This window comes from Vicugna pacos, chromosome 13 (genome assembly GCF_048564905.1).
Source record: "Vicugna pacos chromosome 13, VicPac4, whole genome shotgun sequence".
NCBI lineage: Eukaryota > Metazoa > Chordata > Mammalia > Artiodactyla > Camelidae > Vicugna > Vicugna pacos.
Genome location: NC_132999.1, coordinates 57,194,699 through 57,221,802, shown reverse-complemented (window position 1 = coordinate 57,221,802; position 27,104 = coordinate 57,194,699). Strand labels below are relative to the sequence as shown.

The 27,104-nt window shown below is 47.5% G+C and overlaps 1 protein-coding gene across 2 annotated transcripts in view; it reads left to right on the top strand.

The window, feature by feature from the left end:
- The window catches only part of FHAD1 (forkhead associated phosphopeptide binding domain 1), a 123,816-nt gene that overhangs the window by 37,598 nt on the left and 59,114 nt on the right, over positions 1 to 27,104 (top strand). For both annotated transcript variants that reach the window (XM_072975338.1, XM_072975337.1), the window contains exons 4-10: positions 2,495 to 2,762; positions 12,191 to 12,300; positions 16,640 to 16,876; positions 21,278 to 21,401; positions 22,988 to 23,118; positions 25,357 to 25,446; positions 26,519 to 26,623. In XM_072975338.1, coding sequence (XP_072831439.1) covers positions 2,495 to 2,762; positions 12,191 to 12,300; positions 16,640 to 16,876; positions 21,278 to 21,401; positions 22,988 to 23,118; positions 25,357 to 25,446; positions 26,519 to 26,623 — 1,065 coding nt within the window. The remainder of the gene's footprint in view (positions 1 to 2,494; positions 2,763 to 12,190; positions 12,301 to 16,639; positions 16,877 to 21,277; positions 21,402 to 22,987; positions 23,119 to 25,356; positions 25,447 to 26,518; positions 26,624 to 27,104) is intronic.

Here is a 27,104-nt window from a genome sequence, read left to right as displayed (position 1 = left end):
AAGTGAAATAAGGCGGTCACCAAAAGACAAGTACTGTATGATTTCACTTACTTGAGGTACTTAGAGGAGTCAAATGCATAGAGACAGAACATTGGTCGCCAGGGGCTGGGGACGGGGAGGGGAAGTTAGGGGGTTGCTGTTTAGTGGAAACAGAGTTTCAGTTTCACAAGATGAAAAAGTTCTGGAGCTGCATCTCATAGTGATGTGAATATACTTAACACTACTGAACTATGTACTTAAAAATGACTAAAATGATGAATTTTATGTTATATGTTACTTACCACAATTTTAAAAATAAATAAACAGCTTCCCTCTCTCCATTTCTGGGCTCCACTCTCTCATGCTGGCTGCATTCTCCAGTCCCATTAGGTCACTTCAGATCCTGGTGTCCAGCCAAGTCAGTCTTCTTGGGTCTCCTTGGCTCTGATTGGATCACATGCCCCATGGCTGAACCAATCAGCATGGCCAGGAAATGTGATTGGCTGATTGCTTAGCCCCACCTACAGCAATGGGCTGAGAAATTAGGAAGGAGATTCCTGGTATTTCCAAAGGAGCTGAGTGGGTTCTGGACGGAGTGGACAGTCCACTACAGAAGCGGAGCACTTGAGACATGAGATGTGACCACTCCCTTTAGTGCCCTGGCAATTAGTGGGCAGTGAGGCACATTTACCTGAGCATCTAAGAACAAAAGGGAATTCCTCCACCACTACCTGTGATCTCTAGATTTGTTTTCTAGCAGGCTGGGGTAAAACACATTTGAATTTGAATTTACCCTTTCCCACTTTTAGCACATTCATTCAACAGCTCTTTATTAAACCAATGGGGAAAGGGTATAGGAATGATTGAGGCAAATCAGCCCCAGAGGAAGGGAAGGGATGAGATGGATGGAGAAGTTAGTGCAAGGCAGTGCAGGACGCTGCAGCTTCTGGAAGGGAAGAAAGGCAGAAAGCTTAGGTGGAGACGAGACATCAAGAGTGGAGGGAAATTTGAAATGACACATAAGGCAACAGAGTTCTAGAACACTGCCAAGTCTGTTCTTGAAACAGGTTTAAACTGGGCTGGTGTCATTGTAAGTGCTGGGCCAGGTGTCCCCAGGTAGTTGGAGCCTGATTTCCCAGAACACTGTTCTCAAATGACTCCGAAAAAGGGTCTTCACTGGGAATGCACCAGGTTCTTGACTAGCCTGGGAAAGACTGTAACTAAAGATTGGTTCAGGAGCCTAAGTGAGTTGGAGAACTTGCCTCTTGAATAAAATCCAGCTGGAGCTCTAGGAAGTTCTGTCCACCAGAGCTCCCATTTTGGAATCATTTCGTCCTGTTTCTCATTATGTGTCCCTGGTCTACAGAAAGAGAAATGTGGCCCTCCACAGGCAGCATATCTTTGAACTTAGCTTCTTACTTGAAAAGTGTGGGTTTTTTCTGCCAAGAGACTGAGAAGAGGTGGGTGGAGGGAAGGAGAGAGAAAAGAGAGAGAGAGAAGAGGAGGAGAGGGAAAGAGCTCATCAGACCCTGATCCTACAGCCCTCTCCACCCCGACCTGAGCCTGGGTAAATTCCTTAACCTCCCCAAGCCTCATGTGTGAAATAGGAATAAGGAGATCTCCTCCCCTGTGGGGCTGTTGTGAGGAACAGGTGAGTAAAGTCCAATAAATGGTAGTGCTCGCTGATGTCACGGTTTAACCACTAGGCGTGGGGAGAAACCACCACAATAGCGTTAAACCAGGACAAAGCCAGGTGTCAGCACCTCTCAGCATTCACTCCTCTGGGCTTAGATGGAGTTCGATGTGCCCTCCATTGAATGTAGCTGCAGACATCTTCCACTGGTCAGATGCTGAAACGTTCCCTCATTAGATGTGTACAGAGTATCTGCCAAGAATCAGGTGTGGTGGATGTTGAGGGTCACAGGTTGGTGAGACAGCTGAGGTCCCTGCCATCCCAGAGCACTCGGCTTCAGTAGAAGTGCCTGAGAGACTGGATGGAAAGAAAGCAGGCTGTGAGTTCCTGGAGAGCTGGGCTTGAATCCCAGAGATTTGTTCATTCATTCTTTCAACCAATATTTGAGGGTGAACTCTGTATGTGCCAGAAGTTTATTCTAGGTGCTGAGGATACAGTGGTGCACAAGATGGACAGAAAGCTCTCATCCTCTTAGAGGTAACATTCTACCAGCTCAGCAGCTCACTACCAAGTCTGTGATCTTAGGAAAGTCACTAGATCTTGCTCAGCCACGGGCTCACCACAGTCAAGTGTATTAAATGAGGTAGTGCCTGTGAGTCTCTTGGCAGGGTGCCTGGCATCCAATAAATGGTGGTACAGTAGTGTGCAATGTGGCCTATGGTGGGGACCACATTCCCAAACTTGGGGAGAGTCTGGGAGGGCTTCCTGGGGGAAGTGACTTATAAGCTGAAACCTAGGGCAGCAATTACATCACTGAGACGAAAGGGTGGTGACCAATCCAGCTGATCGTAACCTCCCTGACCCTCTTGTCTGCCCCTGCAGGTCTCCTTCCCCTGGGTGAGGGGCCCAGCACCTTGGCCAAGGCCACGGCCAGCCCGGGCCACACAGCAATCAAACCAGGCACCCTCATCACCACAGGTCTCCTTCCACCCGGGCATCCGGCCAGCGCCAGCACAGAGAAGCTGGTCCCAGGGCTTCCCCAGGCCCACCATGGTGCCACCTGCCCCCCACAAGCGGCCCGTGAGTGCCTGCGGGAAGATGTTCTCCTTCGTGATGGACAACGCCCACAGGGTCCCCATCATCAAGCAAGGTACTCGTGGGCGCTTCCATGGCGGCCTAGGGAGTGGGCACATAGCCATGAGGATGGGTCTCACTTTTTGCTTAGTTCCTCTATTCTAAAGTAAAGCATAATTGTGGGGAAATTGGTATAAACAGAAAGTAAGAAAACAGTTAAAGATCAGCTCTCACCCTATGACCCAGATTCCTCCTGTTGACTCTTTGGTATGAACCCCTCCGGACTTTGTGCTCCGCCCATCTGCACACATCAGGACCTCTGATGGTGGTGAATGTGTGTGTGTGTCTGTGTGTGTGATGTACATATATATGGATGTGTAGCAGAATCTAAATTTACACACTTTGACTCAGATATGCAGAAATACTGGTAACTGAAATCCCTCTTGCCTTAGGATGTTTTTAAATATTTTATTACCATTTTACGGGTGACAGGTGACTGAGGTTTATGGAGAAAATTACTTCCCCAGAGGTGATATATTCAATCTAAGGTAATACTTTTGGGTCAAGTTTAAGGCTGGTTATCTCAGTGACTGTCACTCATAGCCTGGTCACTTTGGGGACACACAGCCATCAGGGTTTCCTTCTCCTCCCCTCTCCCTGCCCTGGAAGGCCTCCTGGCTTTTGAGGAGGGGACTTCCTGTCCGTCACCATCCCCTCAGCCTCACCAGCCTCACTGGCAGAGCAGCTGGGTCAGCTTAGTGCCTGGCATGATTCCCAGGCCTCCTCCTGGCCTCTGGTGTGAGGGTCCCATTCTCTGTCCTCTGGATCCCAGCCCAGGACCCTCTGAGTCCCCAGGTCTCTCCTGGTCTCTCTCAGTACCACTCACCTTGTCACCTCCCTCAGCCACTCAGATAATAGTCAATATTGTGAAATATGCAAGCTAAGGAATAAATGAAATGTATTTCTGCAGTTTACATCATCAGCATCATCATCAGAGCACTCAGGTACCTACCACCTAAGTTAAGAAGTAACCCAGCCATTTCCCCCTAAAGTTTTAATATGAAAACTTTCAAACGTTCAGCTAAGTAAAAAGAATTTTACAGAGGACAACCCCCTTCTCTAATTCTATCAAGATTTTGCTACACTCTTTATTACATATCCATCTGTCTACCCATCCTTTTAGTCATTCATTAATCCATCTTATTTTTTGAAACATTTCAAAACAAACTGCACATATCTATAGTCCTCCCCTTAAATATTTTAGAATACATATCATTAACTAGAATCCAGCAGTTTGTCTCTTTCATGTAAAATTAACGTGCAATGTGTATTGGTTGTCATTAATACATAACAAAGGCCCCCAAAGCTTAGCAGCCTAAAGCAAAAACAAGCGTGTATGATCATATACAGTTTCTGTGGATTCAGGAATTTGGAAGCAACTTAGCAGGATGTCTGTGGCTCAGGGTCTCTCGAAAGACTGCAGTCGTCTGAAGGCTTGACCGGGGCTGGAGGATCTGCCTTCAAGATGGTGCACTCACATAGCCACTGGCAGGAGGCTTTGGTTCCTCAGTGCATGGACCTCTCCAGAGAGCTGCTCCAGTGTTCTTGTGACTTGGCAGCTGGCAACTCCTGAGCACGTGATCTAGGAGAGCAAGATGGAAACTTCACAGTCTCTTATGACCAAGCCTCAAGTCCTGGATTAACAGTCCTTCCTTGAGCTCGTCTCTCTCCGTCACATTTGCTCTAAGCAGCAAGGAGTAACCAGGTGGCACCTTCCAGGACTCTGCCTGGGACTCTCTTCAGCTCGATCACTCGGTTCATTAGGAACATTTTCTCGTGACCACAGGCAGCGTGTTATGAAAGCTTCTGCCACCACATAACAAGGGTCCCACAACCCCAGTAACACTTTTCCTGGGAACCTTCCCTCATCGCCTCCTCGAACACCAGGCTCCCACCAATAGACCCTTTGAGCTTCCATAAGACTCGGCAAAAGTTCTCCAGCCCCTGGCCACTGTTCCATCCGAAACTGCTCCACATTTTAGGGTTTTGTTAAGGCAGCACCCCACTCCTGGTGCCAAAATCTGTATTCACTGTTGATTGCTGTGTAACCAATTACTCCAGGATGTTAAGGGTCTAAAAAAACAATAAACATTTATCTCAGGGTTCCTCTGGGTCAGGAATTTGGGAATGGCTGTGCTGGGTGGTTCTGGCTCAAGGTTTCTCATGAGATTGCAGTTGTGATTTTGGCGGGGGCCGTGGTCATCTGAAGGCTCGCCTGTGGCCAGAGGACCCACCACTGGGATGGTTAGTTCACATGGCTTTTGGTAGGAGGCTTCAGTTCTTCTCCAAGTGGACCTCTCCATCAGCTGCTTGAGCATCCTCTTGTGATGGCTGCTGGCTCCTCCAGACAAGCGGTCCAAGAGAGGCAAGTGGTTCTAGAGAGCAAGGCTGCAATGTCTTTTATGACCAAACATCAGGAGTCAAACTGTCATTTCTGCAATATCCTTGGTTACGTAGATAAGCTTAGTTATGGACTGAACTGTGTTCCCACCCAAATTCACGTGTTGAATCCCTTACCCCAGGACCTCAGAATGTGACTATATTTGGGGACAGTGTATCCAAACAGATGATTAAGTTAAAATGAGACCATTTGGGTGGGCCCTAATCCAGTATGGCTTGTGTCCCTATAAGAAGAGAGAGAAAGATACCAGGGCACACGTGCACAGAGGAAGGACCACGTGAGGACACAGCGAGAAGGCGGCCGTCTGCAAGTCCAGGAAAGAGGCCTCAGGAGACACCAGTCCTGCCAGCACCTCGATCTTGGACTTGAGCCTCCAGAACTGTGAGAAAGTAAATTTCTTTTGTTAAGACCTCCTGTGGTGTGTTGTTATGGCAGCCCGAGCTGACTAATACGAAGTTCACCCAGTATTAGAGAAGACAGTGCAGATGTCTGAATACCAGGAAACAAGAATCAGTGGGGCCGCCTTGGAATCTGGCCAGCACACAGTGAGAGGCAAGGATCTCCAGTGTGCTCTTGCTGAGTTTTGACCGTCATACACGCCTGTGTGACCCAAATCCCTGTCAAGATGGAGAACACTCCCATCACTGCGGAAAGTTCTGTCATGTCCCCTCCCGGTCGGCTCCCAGCCCCACCCCCCACAGGCAACCAGTCTTCTGAATTCTTTTTCCCGTCATGGATTTAGACACTCCTGCTCTAGAATCTCATGTGAAAGGAACCATGTAGTATGTATTCTTTCGTGGACGGCTCTTTTCCTTTGGCATAATGTTTATGAGATTCACCCGTTCTGTTGTGTGGATCATGAGTTTGTTCTATTTTATGACCATATATACAGTTTTTCTTTTAAATCCATTCTTTGGACACATGGCACATGGGCTGTTTTTTTCTTTTCTTTTCTTTTCTTTGTTTTTTACTTTGCCATTTTAATTTTTCCACCATGATCAGTGGATTTCGCCACCCGTTCCTCCAGGGCTGTGTTGAACCTGGGGCTTCTCTAAGGGCCTTCCGTTCCCCCGGGGAAGTCAAGGAGGAGTCCTGTGGCTTAGAGGCCCTCAGATCTACTTGGGCCTTATCACCTCAGCCTCCCAGTTGGTCTCATCTGTTTCCAAACTTTGGCCCTCGTTTCTCTGACTCTCTGCGTCATCCTCAGAAAAGGGCCTTCATCCTCCTGTGTGGTGGGGGTGGGGGGTCCTTCCTGTCAGGCTCTGGGCCTCTCTACTCCATGCTTCAGAGACAACTCTATGCCCCAGTCCTCCAGGCTGGCTCTTGATAGAAGGCACCTCTTTTTTGAGGGTTCCAAGAGAGCTCTTTCCTCTCTTAACAGAGCTGGCCTCTTCAAATATAGTTGGTTTACTGTTAGACTGTCACCTTGTGAAAAATTCTATTTGAAAACCCAAAGCCAAGGACTTATTTATCGCAGGTCAGGGGTTCTCAGTCACAGCATGATGACATTTGGGTCCTGGACAGTTCCTTGCTGTGGGGTCTGTCTGTCCTGTACATTGTGGAGTGTTTAGCAGCATCCCTGGCCCCCACCCACTGGATGCCAGTAGCAACACCACCACCATCACCACCCCCAACTGTGATACTCCAGAACATCTCCAGATATTGCCAAAACTCAAAATGTCATTTCGCCTAGTAGCAAGATCACCCTGTTCTTGTTAATACTCACCCTTCCTTTTCCACAGGCGATAAAACCTCAGCTCCCAGGCCAAATCCTAATGGCAAGAGCTCATGGGAGATAGGGAAGAAAGAATTACTGAGAACAGAAAATATGTGGGGTAATTTTTTTTTCAATACGTCCTGATTTACATATATTTTTCCCAATAATCACATCATATGAATCTAACTTGGCAACCTGCTTCTTAAAATTCAGCAATATATCATGATCATCTACCCACTTCAATAAACTTACTACATAGTGGATAAGAGCATTCTGATTCCAAGAAACCTGGGTTCAACCCTTGACTCTACCACTTACCAGCTGTGTGACCTTGAGCAAGTGACTTGACATCTCGGTGCTTCATCTCTCTCATTTATCAAATGGAGATGGGAATAATAGTGCCTGTCTCACTGAGTTGTTAGGAAGATGAGATCGGATCCTTCTGTAAGTGCTGAGCACAGTTCTTAGTGCGTAACACTCCATAAATATTAAATTTTAAAAATTAAATTTTTATGCACCCATAATTTATTGTTTAACTTTTATTCACAATTTGCAATGTGTAGAAATATCTTAAAGACAGTTAAGGCGCACACATGCTGCCCCTGCTGTGGACTGGTGGTTGTCTCATGAGCACTAGGACAGCCAGTGGGTTGTTAAAATATTGAAGTAACTTACCTGCCCTTTGGCAAATAGTGCCTGCTCGAAACTTCTTAACATGCCTCTGTCCACACATCTGCCGCCCCACTGGCCTGGATTCATTTTGGTGAATGACAGTAGCTGGTAAGGACATTTGGGGTGAGGGAGGAGTAACTGCTCCAGCACCTCCCTGCCTGGGTGTCAGGAAAGTGAGTCTCAGAGCAAGTTCTACCCTCTCGCAGTAGACACACCTCAGGCGGCAGAGGGACCCCAAGCTGCCATTCAGCCTGTTCCGTAAGTTTGATGGAGTCCAAACTCTGGCCATTACCTTGCAGAGAAGGGTCCCTCAAGGCAGCCACAACAGGGTCACAGAAGCATCTGGAGTTACCCCTGCAGATGGCATCGGACACCAGAGCTCTAAGCCAAGACTGGACACAGGCCCAGTTGGGGTCAGACCTTGAGGCCTCCTTGAGGGAGGCCAAAGTAGGGACCTCCAGGGCTTCATCCAACCCACAGGCGATACCTTCCTCTGTCTGACCACTGGGAGCCTGTTTCTAGCATTCAGCATACCAGGAAACAGGCCACCCTTTTACCAGTAAGAACCCATTTCTGGCCTTCAGTTTGCTAATTAGGTAAACTTCAGGTGTCACAGCCACCTCTGGACCATGGCCTGTCTGATGTAATGCTGCCCGGCCACACCGGGCCTGGGGACCGCAGATTAGGGCCACTGACTGCCCCGAGCCTGAAATTTAAACCACCTGCACACATATAGCATCAAACAGACAATGCTGAATATTTTAAAAATAAGCCACAGGACTGTGACAATCAGTAATGCACCACAGGGGCCTTTGGAATCCAGCTGGACATTGTCAAAGCCTGCACCAGAAGAGGAGGTTTAAGAAGTCTCTCTATTCTATTTCTCTGCCCCAACCTGGTTGTAGATGAGAAGGAGGTGTTAGGTGAGGAAGAAGGAGAACAGGGGAAATGTTCTTGTCCTCTGCTTCCTGATGCAGCAGCACCAGCCCATGTGCCCCTTGACCGCCTGCAACGTGGCCCATGCGACTGAGGAACCGAACATTTCATTTTAATTAATTTAAATGTATAAGCTGACACTCAGTTTAGTTATTGAAAGGTTTTAAGTCTGCCTGGAACATCTTGGGTGTGCAAATCTACTTTTGCAGCTGTAAGTTTCTGTGAGATCTAAATACAGATCGAGTCCTCTCGTGGAAAATTTCGTTTCCAAACTGAGATGCACTCAGTGTAAAATAAACCCTAGATTTCAAAGACTTAGTACCCAGAAGAAACAGAATGTAAACTATCTCACTGTGTTTTGCCTTGATTACATGTCGAAATGAAAATTTTTTGATATATTGGGTTAAATAAAATTTATCATTAAAAAAATTCATCTCTTCTTTTTACCTTTTTAATGAGATGACTTAAAAAATTTTAATGGCATTCTGTGGCTGGACTTATTTATTTTTAATCAGGCACTGCTACTCTAGTGAGTAAGGACTCAGGAGCCAAGAGGGACAGATGAGGGATGAGAATGTCAAATAAAAGGTTTCTAATCATGAATGTGGTTGGGGAGGTGGAGGGAGAGGATGGGCAGCTGCTGAAACAAACAGATCCTTGACGTTCCCCACGAAGCCCTTCCGTTGCCCCCTTATTCTGTTCAGCACCTTCCTCTCCCTCCACCCTTAGTGGCAGCTGCCTTCCAGAAGACATGGGGAGGAGCAGGGACAGGGAAGAACAGAGTATTTGACGAAGAGAGAGTCTCCATCTTGGTGCTTTGGTCGCCAGGTCCTTGGCCTGCTCCCCACCTGGCAGAATGCCTCTCCCAGGGGAGGGGGAGCATTCCTGCCGTTCCCACCGTGAGACCAGAGCATCCATTGCACCCAGCAGGGCCTCTCCCCCGAGTCCTGCCTATCTGGTGGAGCTGCAGGCCCCTCCAGTTGGTGGCAGGAAATCCAAGTGGGTGGGTAGGCAGGAAGCTTTCTGGTCTCAACTATCCTAAGATGACACACTCGTCCTGTCTTGCCTGGGACTTCCCCCATCCTAGGAGTCCCCTCAGTCCCGGGCAGACCTCCACATCTGATCACCTCAACTCCATCAAGTGAATCCTGGAATACAGTCCTGGAGCCGCAGGAGAGTGCGACCCTGCACGCACACCCCACACAGAACGCTTCCTGTCCCCGGGCTTGTCTGTGTGAACCCGACTGCTCAGTCCTTCCTTCGCATGTCCCTTGGTGGAAGATTTACTGCCGGGTGCTCGTGTGTCCTGTTCTGGACCCAGACCCTCTGGCTCAGACCCTGACTTTGCCTCTGACCCGATATGTGGTCTCTGCCTGTCTGACCTCGGTTCCCAGCGTCTTAACAGGTCTAGAAACAGCACCCGCTCCAAGGCTGTGGTGAGCACGGAGGCCGAGCGAGCCCTTCTTGAACACCAGCTGTGAGTGGGGGCCAGGCGCTGCGCTTCTGGTCTCAGACAACACCCCAGCCCCTTTCACCGTCAGCACGCTCATACTAGAATCCAGACAGATGGGGTTTGCACTGGGGCTTGACTCCATCCAGGTGTGAGCTTGGGCAGTTTTTCTCTCTCTGTTTACACATCTATAAAATGGGATTAATAAATTCATTCTGAGGGGCACAAACTGAGACATGGTCCCCAACCTCATAGAATTTACTGACCAGTCAGGGAGACCAATGGGAGCAAAATCATCGCAGAAAAGCATCTATAAACTGGTAACCATGACAACACCAGGCAGGGGAGGTACCCGTGCCGTGTGAGCGTGTGATGGTAGGACTGGCTCAGTTGGGGGATCGGGAAGGTGTCTCCGAGGGAGTGGCACTCAAGGTGAGCCCTGAAAGGCAAGTGACACTCACTTCGTGTGGGGGGAGCGAACAGTCTTCGGCTGGAAGGGGCGGGAGTGCAGAGGCTGTGTGGTGGGAGGGGCGGGGGGAGCGCATGGGGAGGTCAGTGTGGCTGAAGGGTGTGCTCCAAAGGAAGGTGGCTCGAGACCAGGTAAAAAGAGCAGGAAGTGATGGCGGGTGTTAAACAGGGCGGTATCTGCGTTTGGATGAGTTCGCCACCACAGGGAAAGAGACCTGGACACCACTGAGAACGGTTTTGCTTGTCTCCTCTTGGGAAAAGTTAGGTTTTGATGGGTTTGTTATGTTGCCTATAAGGAGTAGATTAAGAAACTCAAACCATTGAAAAAGGAGAACCAGGACTTTCCTGGGACCTCAGCCTGTTCGGGTGCACAGACGGCGAGGGAGGGTGGAAGTCTACGCCCTTCTGTTCCTCGTGCCCCAAGAAACACGATGGCCAAGGAGCCCAACCAACGCACAGGGCCGTGCATTCCCTGGGCACCGCGGGCCATCAGCTGGGTCTGCTAAAGTTTCTGGGGTCCACAAACGTGCTTGGGACCTGGAGGGAAATTGTTGGCTCTAAAATGCATGGATAAAACAATGCAGAATCAAAATGAATAAATAATTGAATGAATGTTCGCAAACGTGACTGGGCGTCCTTCATTCATTGTTAATGCTAACGTTCGTTAAAGTTTCATCACCTTTGCAAACAATTGGTTCAGTTTCTCACTTCACAAGAAGCTAATATTGCACAACAACTGCCCAGAAATCAATAGTCGGTTGGAAATTTAAAATACTTGGAGCCAAGTGATCTCATAAGCAGAATGAAAGAAATCTCTATGAATGTTTCTACATACACACAAAAAAATCAGTGTCGGTGTGAGTGAATTGTGGCATGTTTGATATGATGTAGTGTGGAGCCTCCAAACATAATGCCAGAACCCCTGAAAGTCATATAAACAGCCCTTGTAGTACTGGGGTTAATAACAAAAAAATCAGGAAAAGTTAAATGTCTACCAGGTGGATCCTAGTTAAATACATTTGGCGCACTTGTACAGTGCACTACAATGCTACCATTGAAAAGGAATGCAGCATTGCTACAAATACTGACATGGGAAGATGTTTTTGAAGTCAGGTGATAAAGCAAGTTGAAGAAAAATCTCTGTCCTGTAAATCCATTTTTGTTTTTTTTTTTTTTAAAGATCCAACTGCAGTAAAAATAGCTAACACAATGCTAAATGCTCTACATCAAGGGCTGGCAAACTTTCCCTGTGAAGAGTTAGAAAGTAAATATTTTAGGCTTTGCGGGCCTTATGATCTGTGTTGCAGCTACTCAGCTCTGCCTTTGTAGCTGGGGAGCAGTCGCAGATAATATGTAAATGAATGGCTGTGAATGTGTTGCAATAAAACTTTATTTACAAAAATAGGTGGAGGGCCAGATTTGGCCATAGGGCCATGGTTTGCCAACCCTACTCTACATCATTATTCTGTTTAATTCTCAAATAGCTCTTTATAACAGAGACTATTAGTGTCCCTAAATTATACATCTGGAAACAAAATTTTGGCGAGAGTAAATGACCTGCCCCAGGTCATCAGCTCTTGCTGCATAGAAAAAAAAGTCTAGAAAGGGGTACATCAGAATGCGTCAGCGCAGTTCGTTAACAGTGGGGAAGAGGAATGAGGCGGCTTTTTCTCTTTTCATTACTCCCATAATGCTTTCTCTGCATAACTCTCGAGAAATGTGAAGATTAATCTGAAAATATGCTTTAGGACCTTGGGGAAACTCACAATCTCCTCTGTGTTCTCTGTCGACCTGTGTCAGTGTGGACCAATGACGTGGAACTGTCGGAACAACCAGTGGCCCAGGACATTCCCGGGGCAGGACCTTCCAGAGAGATTTTTGTGGACCAGGACCTGGCCCAGCAGGACAAGGTGAGGGGTCTCGGGGAAGGACAGAGCTACAGCAGCAAGAAGGACCACGGAGCGCTTGCCACTGCCTCTTGTTCTCTGTGTCCTAGAAATGCCCTCCTTTACTGTTTACCAGAAACCGCCTCTTACTTCCAGCCACAGTGTACTGAGCACCTACTGTGTGCTGAGATGTGTCCTGTGCACTTGATGTTCAATTATCCCATTAACCTTCACCGCCTTCAGAACAGATTTTATCACCCTCACTTTGCAGATGAGGAAGCTAAAGCTCAGAGAGGGTAAATAACTTGTTCACGGCTGCCCAGTGTGAGGAGCAGAGCTAGGGTGCAAACATCTAAGCTGGTTCTTTTATATATATATTTTTTAATGGAAGTACAGTTGATTTGCAATGTTTCAGAGGTGCAGCAAAGTGATTCAGTTTCCATATGTCTGTCTATCTGTACATATCTGTTCTTTTTTATATTCTTTTCCATTATAGGTTATTACAAGATAATGAATGTAGCTCCCTGTGCTATATAGCAGGTCCTTGTTGTTTATCTATTTTATATATATAAAATAGATATATCAGTATGTATCTGTTAATCCCAAAGTCCTAATTTATCCCTTCCCTCCTTTCCTTTTTGGTAACCGTAAGTTTGTTTTCTATGTCTGTGAGTCTATTTCTGTTTTAGAAGTAAGTTCATATGTATCCCTTTAGATTTTTTAGATTCCACATATAAGTGATATCATATGATATTTATCTTCACTTAGTATGCTAATCTCAAGGACCATCCATGTTACTGCAAATGGCATTATTTCATTCTTCTTATGGCCAAATAATATTCCATTATTACATATATATATATATATATATATATATATATATATATATATATATATATATATACACATACACACACACACACACGCACACCCCACATCTTCTTTATCCAGTCATCTATTAATGGACATTTAGGTTGCTTCCATGTCTTGGCTGTTGTAAATAGTGCTGCTATGAACATTGGGGTGCATGTATCTTTTCAAATTAGAGTTTTCTCCCCCAGGAGTGGGACTGCTGGATCATACAGTAAGTCTGTTTTTTGTTTTTTAAGGAACCTCCATTGTCCTCCATAGTGGCTGCACCAATTTACAGTCCCACCAACAGTGTAGGAGGGTCCCCTTTTCTCCACACCTCCTCCAGCGTTTATTATTTGTAGACTTTTTGATGATGGCCGTTCTGACTGGTGCGAGATGATACCTCATTGCGATTTTGATTTGCAGTTCTCTGATAATTAGTAATGTTGAGCATCTTTTCATGTGCCTATTGGCCATCGGTATGTCTTCTTTGGAGAAATGTCTGTTTAGTTCTTCTGCCCATTTTTTGGTTGGGTTGTTTAAGCTGGTACTTCTGACTCCCACACAGTAACTGCTTGGTCAACCTTGAGTGATGGAGCAGTGGTGGGAAAACACACGTTTCTGGTAGGAAGAAGTGAGCACTGAAGTCAGGGAGGACAGAGCAAAGAGAGAGAGACTTGCTAAAGGACCAGGGACGCTTAGAGTGAAGCAGGCATGGGAGCCGAACAGGTGGATTCAAGCCATCCTGCGAGGGGTCCAGGTTGCTTTCTCCCCACTTAGACACAACCTGCAAGTTATCCTAAAAGAAGCAATCCTACAATACCTTGCTTTCCTTAAGGACCAGGGCCTGACCTGCAGCAATTCTCAGAGTCTGTGAGGAACCGAACCACCTGGGGTCCTTGTCAGACGCAGGAATCTGAACCTTCAGGAGGCAGGTGGTTCTGATGCAGGCATCCTGGAACCAGACGGTGAGAAATGTTGCAGGAAGGTGAGAGCCAGGCTTGGATGCTGGATTTATTGCTGTGCAACAAGCCACACCAAAACTGAGTGGCTTAAAACAGCCATTTATTATTCCCCAGGATCTACAGGTGGACCTGGAATATTCCTTTGCTGGTGCCCCCGGCCTCATTCATGGGTCTGCAGTCAGCCGATGGCTTGGCCAGGCTAGTGGTCTCCGATGGCCTCCTTGCCATGTCTGGGCCTCAACCAGGATGCCTGGACTGGTGGGCCCCTCTCTGCATGTGGTTTTTCATTGCAGCACGGTGGTCTCAGGGCTCCCAGAGGACCAGAACGGAAGCTGTTGAACAACTCAGAAGAACTTGCCTGGAGATTGTACAACATCATTTCCACCATGTTTTGTTGGTCAAAGCAAGTCTCCAGGCCTGCCCAGATTTAGGAGGTGGGGAAATAGACTCCAGCGCTTGATGGCAAAGCTGCGAAGTATTTGTAGCCGCTTTTCAGCCCACCTCAATTTTAAACTGAAAATACAATGTAACTACATTTTTAATTTGTTCTATTTATGAACCATTTATGCCCTGACTTGCCAGGATTCCTTCAAGTGACAATAAACAAATTCGCTTCAGGAAAGGGGAGCACTTACTGGCTCATCTTACTGGAAAATTTGAAGGGCCACTAGCTTCAGGCATGGCTAGATCCAGGAGCTTAAATGATGTCATCAGAGCATCCCTCGCTACTAATCTCTCCCTTCTACATAAAGTTGGCTTACTCAAGCAAACAAGCTTATAAATTTAAAGTTTATGATCCAAAAGGAGGCAAGATCCTCTCTGTAATTGATGTGTGAAATCTCTGAGAAACCCTGATTGACCAGCTTGGGTCACATGCACACAGGGAGGCAAGACAGGAAGGAGCAGGGCACGTGACTGACATTCCTACCAAGACCACACAGAAGAGCCAACACTCCCTCCAGGACAGGCGCGGGATCATCACCAGGAAGGCAGAACCCGCGGCTGCACACCACCCTCTGCAGGCTGCTTTATCCTCCAGCACCAGCACAGGGCCTGGTACATATTAGCTGCTCAATGAATGTTTGTTGCATGAATAATGAATAAGCACCTGGCTGATCATTATTTGGTGAAACAGGGTCACCCAGGAGTCTGGAATTGTTTGATGCTATCTCTTGAAATTTTGCCACAGGCATTTGCAAGGACCTTAACAAAGACCCTCGGCAGCAGATGGCAATGTCAGATGCGCATCCTCATGTCTAAGACCCTGTCCTTTCCGAGGTCACAGAGCCGGACGTTCTTGAGGCTGAGTGGGCCACTCCTGGGGGATGAGCTGGCCTAGAAATCACCCATTTACCTCCTTCTGTGGCTGCATTTAAGAACACATTTGGGGAACTTTTTTCCTTCAGTTTTTCTGACATTTTATTGATGACTTCTGATGAGATGTTTGAAGGTTTTTTGCTTTTTTTTTTTCCTTTTTTTGGAAAACCTAACAAATTCTTTGGCTGCAGAAATTTTTCTTTGGAGAAATGGAGGACTGGGTTAATTATACCTGTGAGTAAAGCCTGCCAGCGATTCTGTTTTTCTAGCCCAAGGTTTACAGGAGCCCACACAAATAAATCACCACTCTATCTCATTTACTTTCCAGATGCAGTTACATGGAATAAATTTTTACGTGAAAAGAGGCAGGAAGCACCAGGAGAGAGGAAAGCGAAAATAAATATTTCAGAATACATTACATTTTTTAAGTTAAAAAATAGCCCTAATTATAGGCAGAATGTGGTCAAATAGAATGTTGTTTTCCTAATGACCTTCCTAGGTCCCCAGTGTGCTAGGCTGAATACTATAAATAAAAATATTATAAGTAAACTTTCTAGCAACAAAGTTCCCAGGTGGGATGGTTGTTCTCAATCTGAAAGTATAATTCTAGGGGAAAGGAAAATTTCAGTACCTGTGAGGTAGAAACATCCATTTTAGGAATCTATTTGTAAGTGTATCATGTAACCAAACTCTTATCTCTGTGAGGTTTTCCAAGTGACAGAGATGGTCTTGAAAGTCACCCTCTCCTTCCTGCCTGCCCGCACCTTCCCAAAGAATTATTTCACCACTTGTTTCCTCTATGCCTTTTTCCCCCTGTTTTTTAAAAGTGAAGTATAGTCAGTTACAATGGGTCAATTTCTGGTGTCCCGCACAATGTCCCAGTCATGCACATATATATGTATACACACACATGCACATATATTCATTTTCATATTCTTTTTAATTAAAGGTTATTACAAGATACTGAATATAGTTCCTTGTGCTATACAGAAGAAATTTGTTTTTTACCTATTTTTATATATAGTGGTTGACCTTTGTAAATCTTAAACTCCCAAATTTATCCCTTCCCACTCTCTTTCCACTGGTAACCATCAGGTTGTTTACTGTGTCTGCGAGTCTATTTCTGTTTTGTGGACGAGTTCATTAGTGTCCTCCACTATGCTTTTTAACGGGCTCAGCCTTACATCCAGACGCACACCTAGTAAACTTCCCATCTGGCTTCCACCCAGGATGAAATCATTCTGCTGCTGGGGAAAGAGGTTAGCCGTCTCTCGGATTTTGAACTTGAATCCAAGTACAAAGACGCCGTGATAGCAAACCTGCAGAACGAAGTGGCCAACCTGAGTCAGAAGCTGTCGGAAACAGCCGCCTCCAGGCAGAGCGAGAGGGTGATCCCGCCAAAGTTCCAGGTTCTGGATGAAGACGACGATGCCAAACAGAGAGAGATCCAGAGCTTGAAAAGCCAGGTAGGGCACAGGGACAAGGGGGTCGGGGCCTGGGAGTCACGACACAGGGTGACAGCTCTCAGGTAGAGCCTGGGGGCACCGAGTGGAGCCGCAAGATGGTTAGAAACGGGTGGTCAGCGGAGCACGGTGGAGAAGAAGACAGATCCAGGGAGTAGCGACTTAGTAGGTTCCCAGCCTCGTAAGAACAATATTAACTTTTATTAGGCACCTACCATATGTGGGCACGGGTGCAGGTGCTTTAGATGCATTAGCTTTTTTACACTTCCAGTCCTCTGACACGTACCTTTCTACCGATGAGGAGATGGAGGCAGGCTCAGAGACGCCCAGGGGCCTGTTCCAGCTTGCACAGCAAGTTAGATGTGGCGGCGCAATTTGAGCTCAGCTCTGCCACCTTGCAAATCTCGTGCTGTCACACCCACTTTGTATTTCCACTCAACTGTCACTTTAGGGACCACCTCTCATGCCCACTCGGCCCCAGCCAGAGAGAGCTGGGGAAGGGGAGGACCAGCCAGAAAGAGCTGGAGATGGAGGGAGAGACTCTCCCACCCACAGTGTTCCAAACACTGATGCCTTTACCAAACCCTGAAGGCAACTGCTGGTCCATGTATGGGGAATTTCACCCAAACAAAAATTCTCCACCTGGAATTTCTGGATTTACCAATCAAGTTCCTTTCTCTTGAAACTAGATACGCCCCTGCCAAAAAAATTTTTTTAGAGAACTGCTTTTAAATTGGCCATTGATCTTGTACATAAATTATTTCTCAACCAAGTTGTTAAAAAAGAAATTGGCCACTGATAAATTTTGGCCTTAGTGCCTAATTCTGCTTAAAACCGTAGTCACGCTTGAAGCCTCTGCCCTCTGGTTCTCGGTTGACTGCCTTTCCCTCCTGTAACTGATTCTGGGGTCAGAGTCTTAGTCCTAGAAATGGTGCCTCAGAAAGGTCACAGGTTGTGGGTGGTGAACAAGAGAGTCTTCCAGGAGGTTGTGAGCTCCATGACATCAAAGACTCCAGAACTCTGATAGGACCATGTCTGTTTGTTTATTCATTTATTCATCCACCCATCCATCCATCCATCCATCCATCCATTTATTCAAATAAATATTGTTTGAGTGCCTACCCTGCGTCATGCCCTCTTCCAGGCTCTGGGAATTCAGCAGAGAACAAAGCAAACATGATTCTTCCTCCAGTTACATTCTACTAGAGAGAGACAGAATAAACAAGTAAACAAATATATACTCTGATATTGAAACGAACTAATCACTCTCCTTCGAATCTGTGTTTGAAAAGGCAATGAAAGTAGCAGGTCCTTATAGGAGCTACCGCCACAAACATGTAGCTGCCTTGACATGTAGCTGACTTACCAATGAGCATCTTTTTCTTGATCTTAACCCAATTTTTCCCCTGATGGAGAACTATCCCTTTTCAGTTATTCTCCCATGTCAGAGTCTTCCTGAGCAAAGACACGGACGAGGGTGACTCATTCGCACGTATCTTTTTTTTTTTAATGGAAATACATTAGACATGTAACACTGTATAACTCCCACATAGTGTTGAGTGTCAGCAAGTCACAATTTGAGTATTATTTGAAGTGGCTGGTGATATCCGGGGGGAAAAATGGTTTTTTTTACAAAGAAATAATTACACTGATTCATCATCCTGTTGCGCACCCCAAGCCCCCACCAGATCTTCGCTTATAATTGAAGTAGACAGTTTTATAACAAGGCACATCTGAACCAGAGGCTGCGTTGGTTTGAACTCAAATCGAGTTTCATCCACTCACACTTCAGTTGCTGAAACATTCTGTCTGCAGAACATCCCACCAGAAGCAGAGGCCCCAGTGGCAGGTTGATTTATTGTTCTGATTACTTGATATGTTCTCCCTGGTCCCTGAAAGCATGTGCATAATGATTTTTTCTCAGAGATCTTCGATCTGTTACAATATAAGTAGAAAATTCTTACCTCTATGCACTCCTGTAGGCAGGCCTGTGCTAATTAGAAGCCAAATTATTACCCGGACACAATCACTCCTCCAGCACTATTAACTTTCTTATGATTCAATACCCATTTTATTACACAGCATAACAGACATTAAGCATCTTGGGATTTATGGCAATTACAGACAGTGTGGATATTTATTTTGGTAGTGAAAGTAATGAAGAGGTTTGGAGACGCTTCAGAGCCTTCCAGCGATCTGAAATCCTAAAACTCTGACACTTAGATTGAAATATTTTAAATCTGTCAGAAGCACTGGAGCCTTTACAGGGGCAGGGGTGTATGTTTTCCCATCCCTTCTTGAATTTTGTCTCTGTATGTTCTGCCTCTGGTATCATGCAAATAAAGCTTTAAGCTAAGAAGAGCAAGAAACATTTTTTAAAAACTGTTCCAAATACCTTTTATGGGAAAGTTGTATCTCCCCCACAGAGAACAGTAAGCAGTAAAAGGATTTTTTTTCCGCTCAAAGTTTCCAAGGCACAAACATGCAGAAATACAGCCTTGGGGAGGGTAAGGGGCAGAGGGGTCTGTGTCCCCCCCTCCCCCCCGACCACCACCACCTTCTAGCATAGACCCTCCCCCCACCATAACGGCTCAGATGCCCAATGGAAAAAGTAACTGTGACTGCCCCAAACGTCACAGAATCTGAACCGAGACGGTGCCTAAAAGGAGTCAGAAAACTTGTGAAGCTTTGAGGCTTCTGCTAATTCTACCAGAGTACTAATGGCAAGATTGTCAGGGACAGAGACCAAGAACAAAGGCTGTGAGCACCATCTGGTGGTGAGACCCACTGTTCTGCTTTTTTTTAAGTGGCTCTTTCTTTTTTCCTTTCTTCCTTTCTTCATCTCTTCCTTCCTTTCTTTCTCTCTCTTTCTCTCTCTCTCTCCCTCCCTTCCTTCCTTTCTATTTATTTATTTATTACGGAGTTCCTGGGGATTCACCCTAGGACCTCGTGTATGCTAAGCACTCACTCCACCACTGAGCTCTACCCTCCCTGCAATCTTTTTTTTATGTGATGCCTGCAACCTGGTCTGATGGTGAACAGAGATTCCTGTCTTTCCTCTTAATAACAGCTGACGTTTAAGTGAACCGAGGCAAGGCTTTACAAACGCACACAAAAAGATAACCGATCTACCTTCCCAGAGACCGGCGGGGGAAGCTGAAGCTAGAACACCCCGTGGAAGGCGGCAGGAGGACAGGCATCCTCTGCGCCGCGTGCCAGGCAGGCTCAGAGCGCCTGTGATCGCCCTAACTTACTAGAATACTTCCGACAACCCTGCCCGATTGGGACTGGCATCACCCCACGGACAGACCTGGGAAAAGGAAACCGAACGTGGTGTCCTCCCTGTGTTCTCACGGCCTGTGAGTGGCACGGACAGGACTTGAGGGCCCAGTCCAGCTCCCAGGTTCCTGCTATGCTTTATAGCCTCCAATTAAAAAAAAAAATGAATGGGGCCCCATCTTGCCCATCATGTAGAACCTTGACAAGAGGGGAAAGGAGGCCGGATCTGTGTGTCCCACCAGAGGCTGCAGCAGGGACCAGGCTCAGCCTCGGGTTCCAGTGCCACAGGAGCTGCGACCTGAGCTGCTCCCCTAGCAGCCTGAGAACCAAGGCCAACAGGAAGACACGGCCAGCCCAGCAGCAAAACCGAAGGAAGGATGTGCCGGGAAGCACCGGGGCTTGGCAGAGTTAGCAAGAGACACGCTCCCCCACTGGTGGCGTCTCTTTGTCCCAAAAGCCCAGCCTCCAGCTTCTCATGCTGGTCCCCAGAGCCATCCGGGAAGGTGGAAGCGGGCACTAAAGGCTGGATTTGACTCACACTCCACCTCTGACCAGCTGTGTAACGCTGAGCAAGAGACCTTGCCCCTCTTGAGTCTCAACTTGCTCCCTGGCAAAATGGGAACCGTAATGGGACCATTAGCCCTTGGCGATGCTGTGAGGGGTTCCGGTGTATGAGCGGGCTTTGTAAACTCTGGAGTGTTCTATGAGGCATAATCTATCTGCTATTAACATTAGAGGGAATTAAGTTTATAACCTGCTCCTGTCTGTTGAACTTTGCCCTGCATCCAGTCAGTGCTGGGTGATCTGGAACCAGCAGCTGGTCCATTTATGGCTGAACATCCACAGGTCGTAGGAAGGCACGTTAAGGGTTCAGTGGCAGCTGGGCCTGGGCCCCTGTGTGGCTCAAAGATAAGGTCCGTGTTTTGATTATGTATGAAATGTTGGTCCCTGAAGGAACCAGGCCCCGTCCTGTCCCTTCCACTAGTTACAACCGAAAAGCTTGGTTTCCCCAAGACCCAACCCAGATCAAGCCGACTCCTTTTGTCCGAACTTGGAGAGGGACCAGGGTGTCCCGCTGCCCCGGCTGGCCGGCCCCCTCTGACTGTGGGCTGCCTCCTCCCGCAGATCAGTGCCCTACAGCAAGGCTACAGCCAGGTGCTGTGCCAGACCCTGTCTGAGAGGAACTCAGAAATCACCTCCCTGAAGAACGAGGGCGAGAGCTTGAGGAGGGACAACGCCGTCACATCAGGTGAGCCCCTTCCAGACTCGGGCCTGAGAGCTGCTGCCCTCCCTTCCTTCTGAGGCCGCGGCAGACATCACCAGTCAACCACCGCGCCTGCGCTCGCTGACCTGGGCGCAGCCCCGGGGATCTCAGCAGCCGGTGTCAGTGAGTTGGAGTTTATTGCCCTTTATTGCCATTAGGGCAGGGCCTGGTACATACTGGGGAGGGTGTTATCTCTCGGCTGCAACGTGTACCGAGCACCAGCCCCACCAGGGAGAACACAGGACTCCGTGTGGCTTGGGCAGTCCCATAGGCCGGCCGGCCGGGAGTACAGACTAGAATGTGGACAGGATGGGGTCACCTCTTGAAGGCATCCGTCGTCTCACCCATTTCACTCTAGCGCCCTCGGGCCCGAGTGGAAGCATCTTCTAATTGAGTGTCGGAAGTGGTTCCACGATAAAGGACTCAGGTGAGGGGAGGGGCAGCCACTACACAGCTGCCGCTGGGCCTGGATTCCATCATTCATTCACATCATTCATTCAGCCTGTCCACTGGGCACCTCCCAGGTGTCAGGCCCTGTTCTAGGCTCTGGGGAGAGAGCCCTGAGCAAGACAGTCAGATCCCCGCACTCAGAGATTTGGGAGAGGGTGTTGGCTGGGGCAGCCACCACTTCGTCCGAAGCCTTGCCGGGGCTGGAGGACCCCCTTGCAGAATGGCCGCTCATGTGGCTGTTGGCTGGAGGCGTCAGCTCCGTAGAATGCGAGCTTCTCCCTAGGACTGCTTGAGTGTCCTCACAACACGGCGGCTGGCTTCCCCCAGGGTGCCCGATTCAGGAGAGAGCAAAGAGGAAGCGTCAATGCCTTGTATGGCCCAGCTTGGGAGGTCACACTCCATCATTTCCAAAGCATCATGTTGGTTACATGTCAGCCCGATTCTGGGTGGGAGGGGCTGCACGAGGGCGTGAATTCTAGGAAGCAGGGATCCTTGGCCATTTTAGAAGCTGGCTGTCACAAAAAAAAATAGGTGCCACGTAACAAAGATGGGTTAGCCCCTTTATATGCCTGGGATGCACCATCTCATTTGACCCTGACAATAACTCTAAGGGGTTGATGCAGTGGGAGGTGAAAAAAGTTGTCCAAGACCTCCAAGCTAATAAGTGGTGGAGACGGGTCCAAACTCAGATGAGTGAGAAACCAGCCACCCCTCAGTAGTGTCCAACAGTCCCCTTGGCCACAGGCCCCTCTCCTGGCCTCTGGAGAAGAATTCCTGGTCCCTCCCTGTGCTGGGCCTCTGTTCCCCAGGTCCGTGGTGTGGCCTTTCCTCCTGGTTCTGCCTAGCCCGTGCCCACAAGCGGCCCCCAAAGGCTTCTCCTCTCACTGACACTCACTGACTCCCCTCACTCTCACCGAAGCCTCAAACCATGTTCCGTGGACTTTGGTCTCGTCGCCATTCTTGCTCGCGGATCCTCAGAGACTCCTCAGCTCCAGGCAGGCACGGGGGCGGCCTGGACTTGGAAGGGCTTGCCTGCAAGTTGGCCAACAGCGGCCGTGAGACCAGTAATCCTTCCTGCCTCTTTAACCTCCGCGAATCTGTTTTCTCTTTTTTTTCTTCAGGGATGGTGTCATCTTTGCAAAAAGACATGTTGGTAAAGGAAGAGCAAGTTCAACAACTGAAACAGGAGGTGAATCAACTGAAAAGTGAGAACAAAGAGAAGGAGCACCAGCTCGAAGCCCTCAGCTCCAGAGTGAGTGTCGGGTCGGCACCCTGGAGGGGGGGCTGCACAAAGCCGGCATGATGGGGTCACGTGACACCCTGGCCCCTCCTCCCTCACGCAGTGTGAGATGAGACCAGTGCCCAAGGGCACAGTGGAGATAGTGGCTGAGTGGGCCAACACGTGCACTGCCCAGCCTGGAAAGACTGAAAGCTGGGGGCCGGCTTCTTTGCAGGTTTTCAAAGCACAGCATGGACGTGGCTCAGAATATACATAATGTGTATTCAGATCTAGCCAACACTTTCTGACCCCTATTGTAAGTTAGTTTGCTTAATCCCGGCAACAAACACACCCACTAGCATGTATTACCATTGTAAAGCTTAATACTGAACAGAATAGGGTCTCTCTGTGAGCAAGAGCGACCACTGGTTTTCATAGCTGCCTCCAAAGCAGAATGTTTGAAGGTCCAGATGCAAACACACGGATTCTCATTTTTTCCTTAGACTTTAGTGTGTAGAATTCCTCTATGTTAAAGGAGCCTAGTAGGCAAGTGAAGAGCTTTTTACATGTAAGTCTATTTGCAAATCTTGCCTTTAGAATCCTAGTTCTATAGGATACAATCTCTCAGTATTTGTATGATTGTATGATTTGTCTATTTCTGTGAGTCAAGGTTAAACCTAAGACTTTCATCTCCGGTGGCAACTGAGAGATTCACAGCGGCTGCCTGCTGGGTTAGCTAGGTCTGCATGCGTGCAGGGGTTGGGAACAGAGCTTGAGATTCCAAGGAAAAGGCAGAATAAGTAACAGCTGGTGCTTAGTACCATCCCCAGTTTGGAGCTGCTGAAAGGCAGAGTGTGAGCTTCGGGGTCTGACAGACCAGGGTTCAATCCCAGAGCTCTTTCACTGTAACTTATTTGGCCTCCATTTCCCCATCTGTGAAATGGGAATGACAAAATCGTTCTCTGAGAAGTGGGAGGCTGGTTTTAATTATGCTTCTCTGCCTCTGGTCAGCTGCCTGGCCAAGCCCTCTGCCTTCGTTTCTCCTGAGCAGTGCCTTCCTAGGCACCCGTGATCTCTGTTTTACGTGGGAGGGGTATGTGTGTGTGTGTGTTGGGGCAGGGGGCGGGGGTGGTTGTAGAGCTGGTGCTAAGTGAAAGGACAATGGAAAGACGGCACCTGCTCAGCTCTTCTACTTCCTGAAGTGCGTTTGGATGATTTTTGTCCCCGCTTCCCCTTCCTCGTGAACCTTGGAATGAGGGCCCTTCTCTGGCCGATGCTGGCCGTTAGCACGTGGGCTCCTCACCACCAAGGGTGATGCTCTTGTGAACATTTGGGTTACCTGTCTTTCTTTTAACGATGTCTATCATGTGTGTTAATTTTAGAAAAATAAGTAGATGGTGTTGAAAATAAAATTAAAAAGAGAAGCAAACACTACCTCGAGAAATCAGTGGTAACATTTTCATGTACGTTCTTCCAGTCTTGTTTCAATATATTACCGAGAAATCAATCAATTAATGAATTACTTTACAGTGAATTTATACTATGCACAGTTTAAAATTTTTTAAATACTTTTTATTTTCTAGTGCTAATAAATTCATGCTTTTTCCATTGGTCTTAAAAGCGACGTACTCTTCTGCTGAATGTTCACCATGTTATAATGTGGTCTCCTGTTGCTGGACTTTTGGGCTGTATCTTCCCCCCACCCCACTGTTGCTGACAATTCTGTGAAGTACATCCTTGAATCCATAGATTCGCTGATTTCTCCACTCGTTGTCCTGAGGGTACATTCCTAAAGTGGGAATTTCTGGGTCCAAAGAAGGCACATCTTTACGCTCGTAAAGCCCCTTGCCAAACTGCCCTCAGGAAAGGTGGCTCCGTTTACCCCTCCGCGATGGAGCAGTTGTGTCTTTGAGACGCACTTCTCACCCAAGCACTAAGAGCCACCGGAGCTCACTGGGGATGCCCTGCCCTTGCTGGTCACAGAGAAGAGACACCCCAAGTCCTTCACCCTATGTACCCAGACTCTACAAAGCTGGATGTTCCCTGTGCTACAGATTGCTGGCTTTGTAAGAATAAATTAAAGACACTTTACTCCTCAGAACTCACAAGAGGGGTGAACTAGGATCTGCTGGGGGATCCCGGGCTCCCATCACACGAACGGTCTTGCCGCTCGGAGTTTGGGGTGTTACTGGATTAAGTAGCAGGAAACACTCGGGAGCAAACATGAGGACTTGGAACCCCCAGACAAACCCACATGGCCTTTCTCCCCAGTGCTCAGTGCTGAAGGAAGAGTTAAAAAAAGAAGATGCTCAGAAGGAGCAGCGGGAAACCCAAGAGAAAGAGTTAAAACTCTACAAAACCGTGAGTTGATCCTCCTCATCGCTGGGTGTCCACAGGAAGGCTAGACTTTGACCTCCAGAGGGGTTTTTTGGGGGGGAGGGGGTTTCCTTGGCCCGTTAGCACAAGCCCGGGGGCTTTGTAGGTGCTTATTGTTTGTTAACATAGTCTCGTAACTCTGATTCGCTAGCCTCATGGAGGAGATGGGTGAAAAGACCATGGGAAACTTGTGCTCCTAGGATTCTCTGGGCAGTGGGCTCTTGGCCCCTCAGAGGGCTCCCCCTGGGGCTGGGCTGGGATTCGGATGAGGACAGGGATGGGAGGTGGCCAGCTGGCCATCACATGCCTCTAGTAATTCACTGTGGTCCCTACTCCTGGACCAGTGATGCCCAAATGTTTATGTTCCATTGTCACAAGTTTTATCACAGCCGTGGCCACTGTTATGGACACAAAATTATTCCTTAAGTATTTGTACTTAAATGCATTTGATTTTACACCCATTCATAAAAACAAAATAAAAAGCAAAAGTATCATCTGCCTGGTCTGGAAGATGAAAATAAGAAGGAATACAGTGAAAAGGTGGCCACTACGTGTAAGTGATCACGACCGGTGCCAGCCGAATCCTCCTGCACTCCAGGCGCACATGGTCCATGCTCTGGGAGGGACAGCGCCTCAGACACCAGGAGACGTGCTTGTCTCTGTGTCAAGAGCACTGCTCTTCTCTGCCTCAAATGGGGAAGAAAAGGAAAATTTCATCATTCTCTGCTCCAAACCATGCCCCTTGTCTCTTCCAAACAGCCCTATTTAGATCAAGCTCAAAAATACACCCTAGGGAAAGAGATTCTGAGTTGATGGCTACCTTGTTCCATTTCATGCAGGATCCATGCTGATCTTCAAAAGAAACTCTTCATTTCCTTCACCCAGCACATTCACCGTGTCAACTGGAGGGAAAAAAAAGTCTACTTTGCCTTAAAGATGTAATATTTTTTCCTGAAGGGAAAGAACTAAGCTAATAGCAGACTAGATTTCTCTCTTAATGAACCAGATGAAATGAGTTATTATGAAGTTGACTTCCCTGTGGTTGAAACTCTTTCAGCAAATCCACGACATGGAGAAAGAAATGAGGAAGCTCAGGGAGGAGCTGAAGAGGAGTAGCACTGAGCAGAGCCTGACCTCTAAGACGCTGAGGGAAAAGAGCAAGGTACGGGCCAAGCACCCCACGTGCGCCACCCCCGTTCACCTCCACCGCGGCCCAGTGCGGTGTATCCTGGTATTCGCCCCACTTTACAGTTGGGAAACTTGAGGCTCACAGAGGTGAAGGCCGTTACCCACGGTCACTCAGGTAAAGTTGTTGTGACAGAACTTGAATCCAGGTCTGCCTGACTTCAAAGCTCCCGTGTGTGACCCCTGCCCTAGACTGCCTTCAAGTCTTAATTGTGAAATTCTCCAGAAAAGAACTGATCCATTCAATCAAGTTTGCCAGTGATGGTTGTCCAAACTTAAATGAACATTCTTACTAATGGTTTTTTGTTTGGTCTCTGTGTTCATTGAGAGAGGAATGTTTTTAAAACTCTCCTCATGATTATAGATTTATGTATTTCTTCTTTTAATACTGACGATTTTTGCTCTCTGTATTTTGAGGTTGTGTTACTAGTTGCATATAAATTTAGAATTCTAATACT